At 43.9% G+C, this 14,626-nt stretch overlaps 1 protein-coding gene across 6 annotated transcripts in view; it reads right to left on the minus strand.

Annotated features, from left to right (window-relative positions):
• Window positions 1-14,626, minus strand: part of LOC139376985 (calcium-activated potassium channel subunit alpha-1-like) — a 198,021-nt gene that overhangs the window by 155,581 nt on the left and 27,814 nt on the right. For all 6 annotated transcript variants that reach the window (XM_071120020.1, XM_071120021.1, XM_071120025.1 and 3 more), the window contains exon 2: window positions 8,612-8,767. In XM_071120020.1, coding sequence (XP_070976121.1) covers window positions 8,612-8,767 — 156 coding nt within the window. The remainder of the gene's footprint in view (window positions 1-8,611; window positions 8,768-14,626) is intronic.

A 14,626-nucleotide genomic window follows, 5' to 3' on the forward strand; every position in this document is an offset into this window, starting at 1 on the left:
GCATTCAGACAATGAATGAAATGAGAGTTCCTTCCTGGTACATGTTGCTACAATGTACAGCCTCCCTCCATCCAACCATGCAGGGCAGTACAGTTGGAGATGTTGGACTACATTTGGGACTCAGGGGGTGGGGGGCTGGATAATGCCATTTTATTACTCCCTCATCCCCAGTCATCCCTCCATCACCCCCCCCCCGTTATCCCTGGTCCATAAACTAGCTTTGCTAAGCACTTATAGATGAATCATCAATGATGGCATCATTCCTTTTAAGGAACAGATGCACTGTCAACCACAGCCAGTCTGATGTCAAGCTGATATTAGAACCTTCTAGAGGAGAGGGCTGAGTAGAGAGGACTGTCCTTGACTATGGTCCCCTAGATTGGCAGGATACACAGCATGCCTTCCAAATGGCACCCTATTCCCTAATATAGTGCCCTACTTTGACCAGAGGCCTATGGGTTTCCCTATGGGCCCTGGTCAAAAGTCGTGAACTTTAAAGGGAATGGGGTTCCGTTTGGGACGCGACCGTGTCAATGGGACGCGGTTAAAGTGAAATGAGGAGCGTCTCTCTAATCTGACGTTGGTTAAGTCTCTTCTCTTAATCCTACAATATAATGAGGGTAACGGAGGACAGAATGGAGGGGGGAAACAGCATGTGTTCACCATGAGACACACGTACTTTCTCAACGGTAGAATAGATGGGATGTCGCCATTGAACGGCGACCACATCGACCGGGCCGGCTTACCAGATGCAGGTTAACACACTTTATCTGCGCTCAATTAAGATAGCTTGGCATGATGGACCAATCGAGTAGTTACAAAACAATCCCATCTGGCACTGCAGGTGGGCTAAAGAGAGAAAACACACTAAGTATTGAAATATTTCAGATATAGTTTGAACCCAGGTCAACTGGCTGACTAAATGGATATGGCTAAACTAAACTAAACTATGGGATGGTGGGGTAGGGTCTTAATGCTCTCATTTTACTAATACACTCCTCCACTTAGTCACAAGTCACCCTGTCTTTGTTGTGACTGATCGAATGTAAATGGCTAAACAGCGCTCGCTCTCTCTCTCTCTCTCTCTCTCTCTGTCTCTCTCTCTCTCTCTCTCTCTGTCTCTGTCTCTGTCTCTCTGTCTCTGTCTCTGTCTCTGTCTCTGTCTCTGTCTACCTCTACCTCTATCTGTCTCTCTCTCTCTCTCTCTCTCTCTCTCTCTCTCTCTCTCTCTCTCTCTCTCTCTCTCTCTCTCTCTCTCTCTCTCTCTCTCTCTCTCTCTCTCTCTCTCTCTCTCTCTCTCTCTCTCTCTCTCTCTCTCTGCTTTATTGGCATGGGGGAAAAAAGCAAGTGAAATAGATCAACAAAAGTGAAATAAACAATCAAAAATTACCAGTAAAAATTACACTCACAAAGGTCCCAAAAGAATAGACATATACAGTGTTGTAATTATGTGTAAATAGTTCAAGTACAAAAGGGAAGTGTGCACTTCTCTTGAGAGGCATTGTGAGATATTGTGATTTGATTTTGATTTTGATTTGATTTGAGCTCTGCCTACGGCAGCCTTTCTCAATAGCAAGGCTATGCTCACTGAGTCTGTACATTGTCAAAGCTTTCTTTAAGTTTGGGTCAGTCACAGTGGTCAGGTACTCTGGAACTTTAGGGCCAAATAGCATTCTAGTTTGCCCTGCTTTCTTGTAAATTCTTTCCAATGTGTCAAGTCATTTTCTTTTTGTTTTCTCATTATTTGGTTGGGTCTGATTGTGTTGCTGTCCTGTTTGTGTTTGTGAACAGAGCCCCAGGACCAGCTTGCTTAGGGGACTCTTCTCCAGGTTAATTTCTCTGTAGGTGATGGTTTTGTTATGGAATGTTTGATAATCGCTTCCTTTTAGGTGGTTTTATAATTTAAAGGCTCTTTTCTGGATTTTGATAATTAACAGGTAACGGCCTAATTCTGCTCTGCATGCATTATTTGGGGTTTTATGTTGCACACTGAGGATATTTTTCTGAATTCTACAGGCAGAGTCTCAATTTGGTGTTTGTCCCATTTTGTGAATTCTTGCTTGGTGAGCGGAACCCAGACCTCACAACCATAAAGGGCAATGTGTTCTATAACTGATCCAAGCAGTTTTTGCCAGATCCTAATTGGAATGTATGTTCCTTTTGATGGCATAGAAGGCCCTTCTTGGCTTGTCTCTCAGATCGTTCACATCTTTGTGTAAGGTACCTATGGCGCTGATGTTTAGGCCGAGGTATGTATAGTCTTTTGTGTGATCTAGGGCAACGATGTCTACATGGAATTTGTATTCGTGGTTCTGGCATCTGGAACTTTTTTGGAACACCATTATTTTGGGCTTACTGAGATTTACTGTCAGGGCCCAGGTCTGATAGAATCTGTGCAGAAGATCCAGGTGCTGCTGTAGGCCCTCATTGGTCGGTGACAGAAGCACCAGATCATCAGCAAACAGTAAACATTTGACTTCATATTCATATATATGTTGAAGAGGGTGGGGCTTAATCTGCATCCCTGTCTCACCCCCCAACCCAATGATTTCTTTTGCTAATTTTACCAGCACACGTGTTGCTTGTGTACATGGATTTTATAATGTTGTATTTTTCCCCCAACACCAATTCGTATAGCAGGCCCTCATGCCAAATTGAGTCGAAAGCTTTTTTGAAATCAACAAAGCATGAGAAGACTTTGCCTTTGTTTTGGTTTGTTTGTCAATTAGGGAGTGCAGGGTGAATACGTGGTCTGTCGTAAAGTAATTTGGTTAAAAGCCAATTTGACATTTGCTCAGTACATTGTTTTCACTGAGGAGATGTACAAGTCTGCTGTTAATAATAATGCAGAAGATTGCAGAATGCAGAAGATTGCTGACACATATCCCACAGTAGTTATTGGGGTCAAATTGGGGTCAAATTTGTCTCCACCTTTGTGGATTGGGGTGATCAATCCTTGGTTCCAAATATTGGGGAATATGCCAGAGCTGAGGATGATGTTAAAGAGTTTAATTATAGCCAATTGGAATTTGTGGTCTGTATATTTTATAATTTCATTTAGGATACCATCAACCCCAAAGGCCTTTTAGGGTTGGAGGGTTTGTATTTTGTTCTGTAGTTCATTCAATGTAAGTGGAGAATCCAGTGGGTTCTGGTCTTTAATAGTAGATTCTAAGATTTGTATTTGATCATGTATATGTTTTTACTCTTTGTTCTTTGTTATAGAGCAAAAAGATTGGAGAAGTGGTTTATCCATACATCTCCATTTTGGATAGATAACTCTTCGTGTTGTTGTTTGTTTAGAGTTTTCCAATTTTCCCAGAAGTGGTTAGATTCTATGGATTCTTCAATTACATTGAGTTGATTTCTGACGTGCTGTTCCTTCTTTTTCCGTAGTGTATTTCTGTATTGTTTTACTGATTCACCATAGTGAAGGCGTTTTCTGGATCTCTATATTTTTGGTTTGATAGGTTTCTCAATTTCTTTCTTAGGTTTTTGCATTCTTCATCAAACCATTTGTCATTCTTGATCATTTTCTTAGGTTTTCTGCTTGAGTCGGAGAGGTCAAATATACTGTTAAGTTTTTCTACTGCTATATTTAAACCTTCACTATTACAGGGAAACATTTTGTCCAGGAAATTGTCTAGACGGGATTGAATTTGTTGTTGGTAGATTTTGTTGGGGTAGATTTCCACACTACTTTCCTTTCATCTATAGCATTTCTTAATATTATTCAGTTCCTTTGGCTTTGACGCCTCATGATTGAGTATTGCTCTGTTCAAGTAGAGTGTGATTTTTCTGTGATCTGATAGGGGTGTCAGTGGACTGACTGAACGTTCTGAGAGACTCTGGGTTGAGGTCAGTGATAAAGTAGTCTACAGTACTACTGCCAAGAGATGAGTTATAGGTGTACCTACTGCAGGAGTCCCCTCGAAGCCTACCATTGACTATGTACATACCCAGTGTCCGACAGAGCTGCAGGAGTTGTGACCCATTTTTGTTGGTTATGTTGTCGTAGTTGTGCATAGGGGGGCATATCGTGAAGGGAATGCTGTTACCTCCAGGTAGGTGTTTGTCCCCATGTGTGCTGAGGATGTCAGGTTCTTGTCCAGTTCTGGCTTTTAAGTTGCCACAGTCTAGAACATGTCCCTGGGCCTGGAAATGGTTGATCTTCCCCTCTAGGATGGAGAAGCTGTCTTCATTAAAGTATGGGGATTCTATTGGAGGGATATAGGTAGCACACATGAGGACATTTTTCTCTGTTGAGATCATTTCCTTATTAATTTCTAGCTAGATGTAAAATGTTCCTGTTTTGACTAATTTAATAGAGTGGGTTAGGCCTGCTCTATACCAAATTAGCATGCCCCCTGAGTCTCTTCTCTGTTTCACACCTGGTAGTTTGGTGGATGGGACTACCAGCTCTCTGTAATCTAGAGGGCAACCAGTGGGTCCGTCTCCTCTATACCACACACCTGGTAGTGTGGTGGATGGGACTACCAGCTCTCTGTAATCTAGAGGGCAACCAGTGGGTCTGTCTCCTTTATACCATGTTTATTGTATGACAATGTCTGTATTTCCAATTTCTTTGATAAAGTCTGGGTTCCTGCTCTTTATGACAAAGGAAGATGACCCCAGGCCTTGTATATTCCAGGATGAGATAGTAAAAGCTTTGTGTTCCATAGTGTCTAGTGTTGTTTTTGTGTTTGTAAGGCCCGGACCACCACAGTAGGTGTGAGCAGAGCATGTTGAGCACCTGATACATACTCTTAGGTCTCAGGATGGGGCTTGGCCGGGTGTAATAGTGGGGGTTGGGCCTGTTGCCCTGCTCACTGCCTGGGCATATGTCCTGCTGTCATGTTGAGGTCCTTGCCTCCCTCTCTCTTTCTCTCTCTTTCTCTCTCTCTCTGCCTCTCTCTGTCTCCCCCCTCCTCTCTCTTTCTCCTTTTCTCTCTCTCTCTCTCTCTCTCTCTCTCTCTCTCTCTCTCTCTCTCTCTCTCTCTCTCTCTCTCTCTTTTATGATAAGGGAATTAAGGGATGGGGAGATAGGCCTAATACTCTCTTATCTCAAATCCACTTTGTGAAAAGTCACCCTGCCTTTGTTGTGACTGATGGACAGTGGGAGACTATAGTTGTGGCCAAAAGTTTTGAGAATGACACAAACATTAATTTTCACAAAGTCTGCTGCCTCAGTTTGTATGATGGCAATTTGCATATTCTCCAGAATGTTATGAAGAGTGATCAGATGAATTGCAATTAATTGCAACGTCCCTCTTTGCCATGCAAATCAACTGAATCCCCAAAAAACATTTCCACTGTATTACAGCACTGCCACAAAAGGACCAGCTGACATCATGTCAGTGATTCTCTCGTTAACACAGTTGTGAGTGTTGACAAGGACAAGGCTGGAGATCACTCTGTCATGCTGATTGAGTTTGAAAAACAGACTAGAAGCTTCAATAGGAGGGTGGTGCATGGAATCATTGTTCTTCCTCTGTCAGCCATGATTACCTGCATGGATACACGTGCAGTCATCATTGCTTTGGACAAAAAGGGCTTCACAGGCAAGGATATTGCTGCCAGTAAGATTGCACCTAAATCAACCATTTATCGGATCATCAAGAACTTCAAGGAGAGCAGTTCAATTATTGTGAAGAAGGTTTCAGGGCGCCCAAGAAATTCCAGCAAGCGACCGTCTCCTAAAGTTGATTCAGCTGTGGGATCGGGGCACCACCAGTACAGAACTTGCTCAGGAATGGCAGCAGGCAGGTGTGAGTGCATCTGCATGCACAGTGAGGTGAGGACTTTTGGAGGATGGCCTGGTGTCAAGAAGGGCAGCAAAGAATCCACTTCTCTCAAGGAAAAACAACAGGGACAGACTGATATTCTGCAAAAGGTACAGGGATTGGACTGCTGAGGACTGGGGTAAAGTCGTTTTCTCAGATGAGTCCGCTTCTCAGCCAAGGGAGTGGGCTCACTCACAATTTTGCCTAAGAACACAGCCATGAATAAAGAATGGTACCAACACATCCTCCGAGAGCAACTTCTCCCAACCATCCAGGAACAGTTTGGTGATGAACAATGCCTTTTCCCGCATGATGGAGCACCTTGCCATAAGGCAAAAGTGATAACTAAGTGGCTCTGGGAACAAAACATTGATATTTTGGGTCCATGGCCAGGAAACTCCCCAGACCTTAATCCCATTGAGAACTTGTGGTCAATCCTCAAGAGGCGGTTGGACAAACAAAAACCCACAAATTCTGACAAACTCCAAGCATTGATTATGCAAGAATGGGCTGACATCAGTCGGGATGTGGCCCAGAAGTTAATTGACAGCATGCCAGGGCGGATTGCAGAGGTCTTGAAAAAGAAGGGTCAACACTGCAAGTATTGACTCCTTGCATCAACTTCATGTAATTGTCAATAAAAGCCTTTGACACGTATGAATTGCTTGTAATTATACTTCAGTATTCCATAGTAACATCTGACAAAAGACACTGAAGCAGCAAACTTTATGGAAATTAATATTTGTGTTATTCTCAAAACTTTTAACCTCGATTGTACTCCTTGCTACATTATGGTCTGTGAAACAGGGTTTCTACTGCATTCATTTAAATAAATAAAAAATATATAAAATAAATAAATATATATATATATATATATATATATATATATATATATATATATATATACACTACAGTTCAAAAGTTTTGGGTCACTTAGAAATGTCCTTGTTTTTTAAAGAAAATCTTTAAAAAATTGTCCACTAAAATAACATCAAATTGATCAGAAATACAGTGTAGATATTGTTAATGTTGTAAATGACTATTGTAGCTGGAAAAGGCTGATTCTTTATGGAATATCTACATAGGTGTACAGAGGCCCATTATCAGCAACCATCACTCCTGTGTTCCAATGGCACGTTGTGTTAGCTAATCCAAGTTTATCATTTTAAAAGGCTAATTGATCATTAGAAAACCCTTTTGCAATTATGTTAGCACAGCTGAAAACAGTTGTCCTGATTAAAGAAGCAATACAACTGGCCTTCATTAGACTAGTTGAGTATCTGGAGCATCAGCATTTGTGTGTTCGATTACAGGCTCAAAATGGCCAGAGACAAATAACTTTCTTCTGAAACTCGTCAGTCTATTCCCATTCTGAAAAATGAAGGCTATTCCATACAAGAAATTGCCAAGAAACTGAAGATCAACGCTGTGTACTACTCCCTTCACAGAACAGCGCAAACTGGCTCAAAACCAGAATTGAAAGAGGAATGGGAGGCCCCGGTGCACAACTGAGCAAGAGGACAAGTACATTAGAGTTTCTAGTTTGAGAAACAGACTCACAAGCCTCACAAGTCCTCAACTGGCAGCTTCATTAAATTGTACCAGTCTCAACGTCAACAGTGAAGAGGCGATTCCGGGACGCTGGCCTTCTAGGCAGAGTTCCAAAGAGAAAGCCATATCTCAGACTGGCTAAAAGAAAAAGATCATATTAAGATGAGCAAAAGAACACAGACACTGGACAGAGGGACTTTGCCTTCATAGTGTTTCATCATAGTGTTTCATCATAGTATTTCAAGGAAGTTTTGTTATGCTCATTCGCTTTTCCTCTGTAAAATAAATCAACGGTCCGGGTACAGCAGGCTATGTGGTTATTTGGTTATGTGGCTATTTGTGCCGGTGTGGCAGCCAAAACTGCCTGTCCAAAAGACAGTGAGTTTTTGGGGGGGGAAAACATATAACTTCGTATTAAATTATTTTGCCTTTATATAACTAACTATTTATTTTGCCTTTATATAACTAACTATTTATTTTACCTTTATTTAACTAACTATTTATTTTACCTTTATTTAACTATTTATTTTACCTTTATTTAACTAACTATTTATTTAACTAACTATTTATTTTACCTTTATTTAACCAGTTAAGAACAAATTCTTATTTTCAATGACGGCCTAGGAACAGTGGGGTTAACTACCTTGTTCAGGGGCAGAACGACAGATTTGTACCTTGTCAGCTCAGGGGTTTGAACTTGCAACCTTCTGGTTACTAGTCCAACACTCTAACCACTAGGATACCCTGCCGCCCCAGGGTCATGGGGCACAGAGAAGATTTGGACGAAGAATATCCTTTTAGCTGACCTTGCACAGTCGTTCTAAACCAAACCAAGGGAAAAGCATCACGTCAGACTGTGTGAGACATATTGTAAACGGTGGCCCTTGACAAAGGCTCTTTATTATAATAAGAACAGAACACGAGTGTACAACTTCCCTTTTCATTCGTATATATAGACATAAATACATCCAGTATTTTATCTGAGAGTGAGATTATGTAGCCTACCAAAATAATTAAATCATTAACTTCTCATACCAACTAATGCAGCAAATGAACTGGCCTCAGAATAAAATACATATTCCAGCACTTTGCATGAGAATATTCTGAAGAATTGTATGCCGGTGTTTCCCTTTCAATGGTCTCTGGGGATATCACCTTTTTTTTTACCACCTCTATATTCCCACCACCTACACCTACTACCCAGAACAATATGAGACACAGACTCACCAGGTCCTAACATGGACACCATACAGGTGACTACGCAACATACAACTCACCAGGACCCTGCCCGTCAGTGTCTGGGCTGATATCATGACCCCGGCCCAATCTTTGACGGAGGTCATCCAGCCCACCTCGCTGAGTGCAGCCACCGTCTCCTTGGTGTGCTTGACGCCATCCCCATGGGAGATAGGGTGATGGACCCGATGAACATTCTGGAAGAAAAGGGGAAATGGAGGGGGAGGGAGGGAGCGAGGAAGAGAGAGAGGGGGAGAGAGAGAGAGGGGGAGAGAGAGAGAGGGGGAGAGAGAGAGAGAGAGAGAGAGAGAGGGGACGAGAGGAATACAAAGAGAGAGAGAGGATGAGAGGAATACAAGAGACAGAGAGAGAGAGAGGACGAGAGGAATACAGAGACAGAGAGAGAGAGAGGACGAGAGGAATACAGAGACAGCGAGAGAGAGAGAGGACGAGAGGAATACAGAGACAGAGAGAGAGGACGAGAGGAATACAGAGACAGAGAGAGAGGATGAGAGGAATACAGAGAGAGAGGACGAGGAGGAATACAGAGAGACAGAGGGAATAATATTATTTATTACTAATCATGTAATAAATTCTTCCGAGCAAAAATGTCTCAAATGAATGCACGATACACGGACCACCAGATCTATAGCACGATACACGGACCACCAGATCAATAGCACGATACACGGACCACCAGATCTATAGCACGATACACGGACCACCAGATCTATAGCACGATACACGGACCACCAGATCTATAGCACGATACACGGACCACCAGATCTATAGCACGATACACGGACCACCAGATCTATAGCACGATACACGGACCACCAGATCTATAGCACGATACACGGACCACCAGATCTATAGCACGATACACGGACCACCAGATCTATAGCACGATACACGGACCACCAGATCTATAGCACGATACACGGACCACCAGATCTATAGCACGATACACGGACCACCAGATCTATAGCACGATACACGGACCACCAGATCTATAGCACGATACACGGACCACCAGATCTATAGCACGATACACGGACCACCAGATCTATAGCACGATACACGGACCACCAGATCTATAGCACGATACACGGACCAGACCTCAGCAGCCTGTTGTGCCCTCCGTACTTCAACTCACACGTTAGTTAGCATGAGACACGCAAGCAAGACAAACACAAAGCCAACCTGTGTGTGGGTGTGTGTGTGTGTGTGTGCGTGTGCATGTGCATGTGCATGTGCGTGTGTGTGTGTGTGTGCGTGTGTGTGTGTGTGTGTGTGTGTAGGTTTGTGTATCAATGAATGTGCGTGACCATGTGTATGTGTGAGGAGTGCCTCCATGGTAGCCAAGCAGCCATAGAGCTCTTCTCCTGCTACCTCAGTGAATAGACTAGGCTGTCTGCTACCTCAGTGAATAGACTAGGATGTTTGCTACCTCAGTGAATAGACTAGGCTGTCTGCTACCTCAGTGAATAGACTACGCTGTCTGCTACCTCAGTGAATAGACTAGGCTGTCTGCTACCTCAGTGAATAGACTAGGCTGTCTGCTACCTCAGTGAATGGGCTGTCTGCTACCTCAGTGAATAGACTAGGCTGTCTGCTACCTCAGTGAATAGACTAGGCTGTCTGCTACCTCAGTGAGTGGACTAGGCTGTCTGCTACCTCAGTGAATAGACTAGACTGTCTGCTACCTCAGTGAATAGACTAGGCTGTCTGCTACCTCAGTGAGTGGACTAGGCTGTCTGCTACCTCAGTGAATGGGCTATCTGCTACCTCAGTGAATGGGCTGTCTGCTACCTCAGTGAATGGGCTGTCTGCTACCTCAGTAGGTGGACTAGACTGTCTGCTACCTCAGTGAGTGGGCTGTCTGCTACCTCAGTGAGTGGACTAAGCTGTCTGCTACCTCAGTGAATAGACTAGGCTGTCTGCTACCTCAGTGAGTGGACTAAGCTTTCTGCTACCTCAGTGAATAGACTAGACTGCCTGCTACCTCAGTGAATAGACTAGGCTGTCTGCTACCTCAGTGAATAGACTACGCTGTCTGCTACCTCAGTGAATAGACTAGGCTGTCTGCTACCTCAGTGAATAGACTAGGCTGTCTGCTACCTCAGTGAGTGGACTAAGCTGTCTGCTACCTCAGTGAATAGACTAGGCTGTCTGCTACCTCAATGAATAGACTAGGCTATCTGCTACCTCAGTGAATAGACTAGGCTGTCTGCTACCTCAGTGAATAGACTAGGCTGTCTGCTACCTCAGTGAATGGGCTGTCTGCTACCTCAGTGAATGGGCTGTCTGCTACCTCAGTGAATAGACTAGGCTATCTGCTACCTCAGTGAATAGACTAGGCTGTCTTCTACCTCAGTGAATAGACTAGGCTGTCTGCTACCTCAGTGAATAGACTAGGCTGTCTGCTACCTCAGTGAATAGACTAGGCTGTCTGCTACCTCAGTGAGTGGACTAGGCTGTCTGCTACCTCAGTGAATAGACTAGGCTGTCTGCTACCTCAGTGAATAGACTAGGCTGTCTGCTACCTCATTGAATAGACTAGGCTGTCTGCTACCTCAGTGAATAGACTAGGCTGTCTGCTACCTCAGTGAGTGGACTAAGCTGTCTGCTACCTCAGTGAATAGACTAGGATGTCTGCTACCTCAATGAATAGACTAGGCTATCTGCTACCTCAGTGAATAGACTAGGCTGTCTGCTACCTCAGTGAATAGACTAGGCTGTCTGCTACCTCAGTGAGTGGACTAAGCTGTCTGCTACCTCAGTGAATAGACTAGGATGTCTGCTACCTCAGTGAATAGACTAGGCTGTCTGCTACCTCAGTGAATAGACTAGGCTGTCTGCTACCTCAGTGAATAGACTAGGCTGTCTGCTACCTCAGTGAGTGGACTAAGCTGTCTGCTACCTCAGTGAATAGACTAGGCTGTCTGCTACCTCAGTGAATAGACTAGGCTGTCTGCTACCTCAGTGAGTGGACTAGGCTGTCTGCTACCTCAGTGAGTGGACTAGGCTGTCTGCTGTCTCCAGGGACTCATGATTCACAGAGCAGGAAATCTAGACAGGATGGAAGAGCCCAGCAGCCCCACCACGGTCAGATAGCTGCCTGCTGCTTCTCGCCTTTCTACCCATAATCCCCCTAGACTGCACTTTGCCGCCCAATGACTACACTCCGTCAGATGTTGGTTGCTTCCCAAATTATACCCTAATCCCTATATACTTTTGAGTAGTAGTGCACTATAAAGGGAATAGGGTGTCATTTGGGAGTCAACCCTATTCCCACAGCAACCTCGGGACTTGTGATTAGAGCTCAGGACCTGTGAGTAGAGCTCAGGACCTGTGAGTAGAGCTCAGGACCTGTGAGTAGAGCTCAGGACCTGTGAGTAGAGCTCAGGACCTGTGAGTAGAGCTCAGGACCTGTGAGTAGACCCTTGATGTAATTTCACTGGGTCCTGAGTAGGTTGAGAGGCCAATGTGAACATGTTCACTGAAGGGAGAAGAATATGATGATGGCTGTGTGTGTGTGTGTGTGTGTGTGTGTGTGTGCGTGCGTGCGTGCGTGCGCGCGCGTGTGCTTGTGTGTGTGTGTGTGTGTGTGTGTGTGTGTGTGTGTGTGTGTGTGTGTGTGTGTGTGTGTGTGGGTGTGTGTGCGTGCGTGCGTGCGTGCGTCTTCCCACCATCTTCCCACCATCTTAAACAATGCCACGTGTATTGGAATCAGAGTGTGTTGCCTCTCGTGTGTTTTGTTGCAGTGTTTATGCCCAGGATTACAGCATGCCGTGCTCCCAACATGCACTTGGGTGTTGTGTGTCTCCTGGCATGTAACAGGGCAGCAGCATGTGCTGTGCTACAAGCATTAACAGCTGGGGAATCACCATGGCAACCACACAACGCAAAGAATGTATGAATGGAAGGGATAGGCTACTAACAGAAGACACACACACACACATACTGAACACGACAAAGATAAATATTATTCTTGACAGCAGTCTCCTTTTTTTTAAACGAGCATGACGAGCGATTTTCAAGTGAACTGAGCTTTCCTACTGGTCTCGTTGAAGCTCTTTCAGTTCCTTTTCAAGAGCCTGCTTATTTTCTGTGGCTGTGTTAATAGATAGTCGTCTTCATGAAATTGTTTGTATGTCTGTGAACAACAGACAGTCAAGTATATCTAATCTCACATCTGAACAGATATTTCTGAAACAAGAAGATTCATATTATCCGAGAGGATAGGATCATTCTTCGGCTTTCTGGTCTTTCATGAGGAAATTCAAACCATTTTGAAGTGATATTACCGACACTGATAATGATGTGTAGAAATGTGCCAAACCCAACATGAGTAAACCCAGCTTGGCTATACTGCAGCTGTTCCACAAATATACAATTTGGATCGTGGGGGAAAACAAACTCCTATTGGACACGGCACACACACGCGAGCATACAAATAAACACTCGCACACACAAACAGTTGCAGGTGCTGTTGTTCTCCTGTGTTTGTTTACTGTTTACTGTTGACCAAGTTACAGTTCATTTAAAAGCAGTGATATTGTTGTTGTGAATGTTGTCGTGGTTGTTGTCGCGGTTGTTGTTGTGGTTGTTGTTGTGGTTGTTGTTGCTATTGTTGTTGTTGTGGTTATTGTTGCAGTTGTTGTCGTGGTTGTTGTCGCGGTTGTTGTTGTGGATGTTGTTGTGGTTGTTGCGATTGTTGTTGTTGTGGTTGTTGTTGCAGTTGTTGTTGCGGTTGTTGTCGCGGTTGTTGTGGTTGTTGTTGCGGCTGTTGTTGTGGTTGTTGTTGTTGTTGCAATTGTTGTTGTTGTGGTTATTGTTGCAGTTGTTGTCGTGGTTGTTGTCGCGGTTGTTGTTGTGGATGTTGTTGTGGTTGTTGCGATTGTTGTTGTTGTGGTTGTTGTTGCAGTTGTTGTCGTGGTTGTTGTCGCGGTTGTTGTTGTGGATGTTGTTGTGGTTGTTGTGATTGTTGTTGTTGTGGTTGTTGTTGCGGCTGTTGTTGTGGTATTTGTTGTTGTTGTTGTTGCTATTGTTGTTGTTGTGGTTATTGTTGCAGTTGTTGTCGTGGTTGTTGTCGCGGTTGTTGTTGTGGATGTTGTTGTGGTTGTTGTGATTGTTGTTGTTGTGGTTGTTGTTGCGGCTGTTGTTGTGGTATTTGTTGTTGTTGTTGTTGCTATTGTTGTTGTTGTGGTTATTGTTGCAGTTGTTGTTGTGGTTGTTGTCGCGGTTGTTGTTGTGGATGTTGTGGTTGTTGTTGCTATTGTTGTTGTTGTGGTTATTGTTGCAGTTGTTGTCGTGGTTGTCGCGGTTGTTGTTGTGGATGTTGTTGTGGTTTTTGCGATTGTTGTTGTTGTGGTTGTTGTTGCAGTTGTTGTTGCGGTTGTTGTCGCGGTTGTTGTGGTTGTTGTTGCGGCTGTTGTTGTGGTTGTTGTTGTTGTTGTTGCTGCTATTGTTGTTGTTGTGGTTATTGTTGCAGTTGTTGTCGTGGTTGTTGTCGCGGTTGTTGTTGTGGATGTTGTGGTTGTTGTTGCTATTGTTGTTGTTGTGGTTATTGTTGCAGTTGTTGTCGTGGTTGTTATCGCGGTTGTTGTTGTGGATGTTGTTGTGGTTGTTGCGATTGTTGTTGTTGTGGTTGTTGTTGCAGTTGTTGTCGAGGTTGTTGTCGCGGTTGTTGTGGTTGTTGTTGCGGCTGTTGTTGTGGTTGTTGTTGTTGCAGTTGTTGTTGTGGTTGTTGTCGCGGTTGTTGTGGTGGTTGATGCGGTTGTTGTTGTTGTGGTTGTTATTGTGGTTGTGGTTGTTGTTGCAGTTGTTGTTGTGGTTGTTGTTGCGGCTGTTGTTGTCGTGGTTGTTGTCGAGGTTGTTGTCGCGGTTGTTGTGGTGGTTGTTGCGGTTGTTGTTGTTGTGGTTGTTGTTGCAGTTGTTGTTGTGGTTGTTGTTGCGGTTGTTGTTGTGGTTGTTGTTGCAGTTGTTGTTGTGGTTGTTGTTGCAGCTGTTGTTGTTGCGGTTGTTGTTGTGGTTGTTGTTGTTGTCGTTGC

Source organism: Oncorhynchus clarkii, chromosome 20 (assembly GCF_045791955.1).
Source record: "Oncorhynchus clarkii lewisi isolate Uvic-CL-2024 chromosome 20, UVic_Ocla_1.0, whole genome shotgun sequence".
Lineage (NCBI taxonomy): Eukaryota > Metazoa > Chordata > Actinopteri > Salmoniformes > Salmonidae > Oncorhynchus > Oncorhynchus clarkii.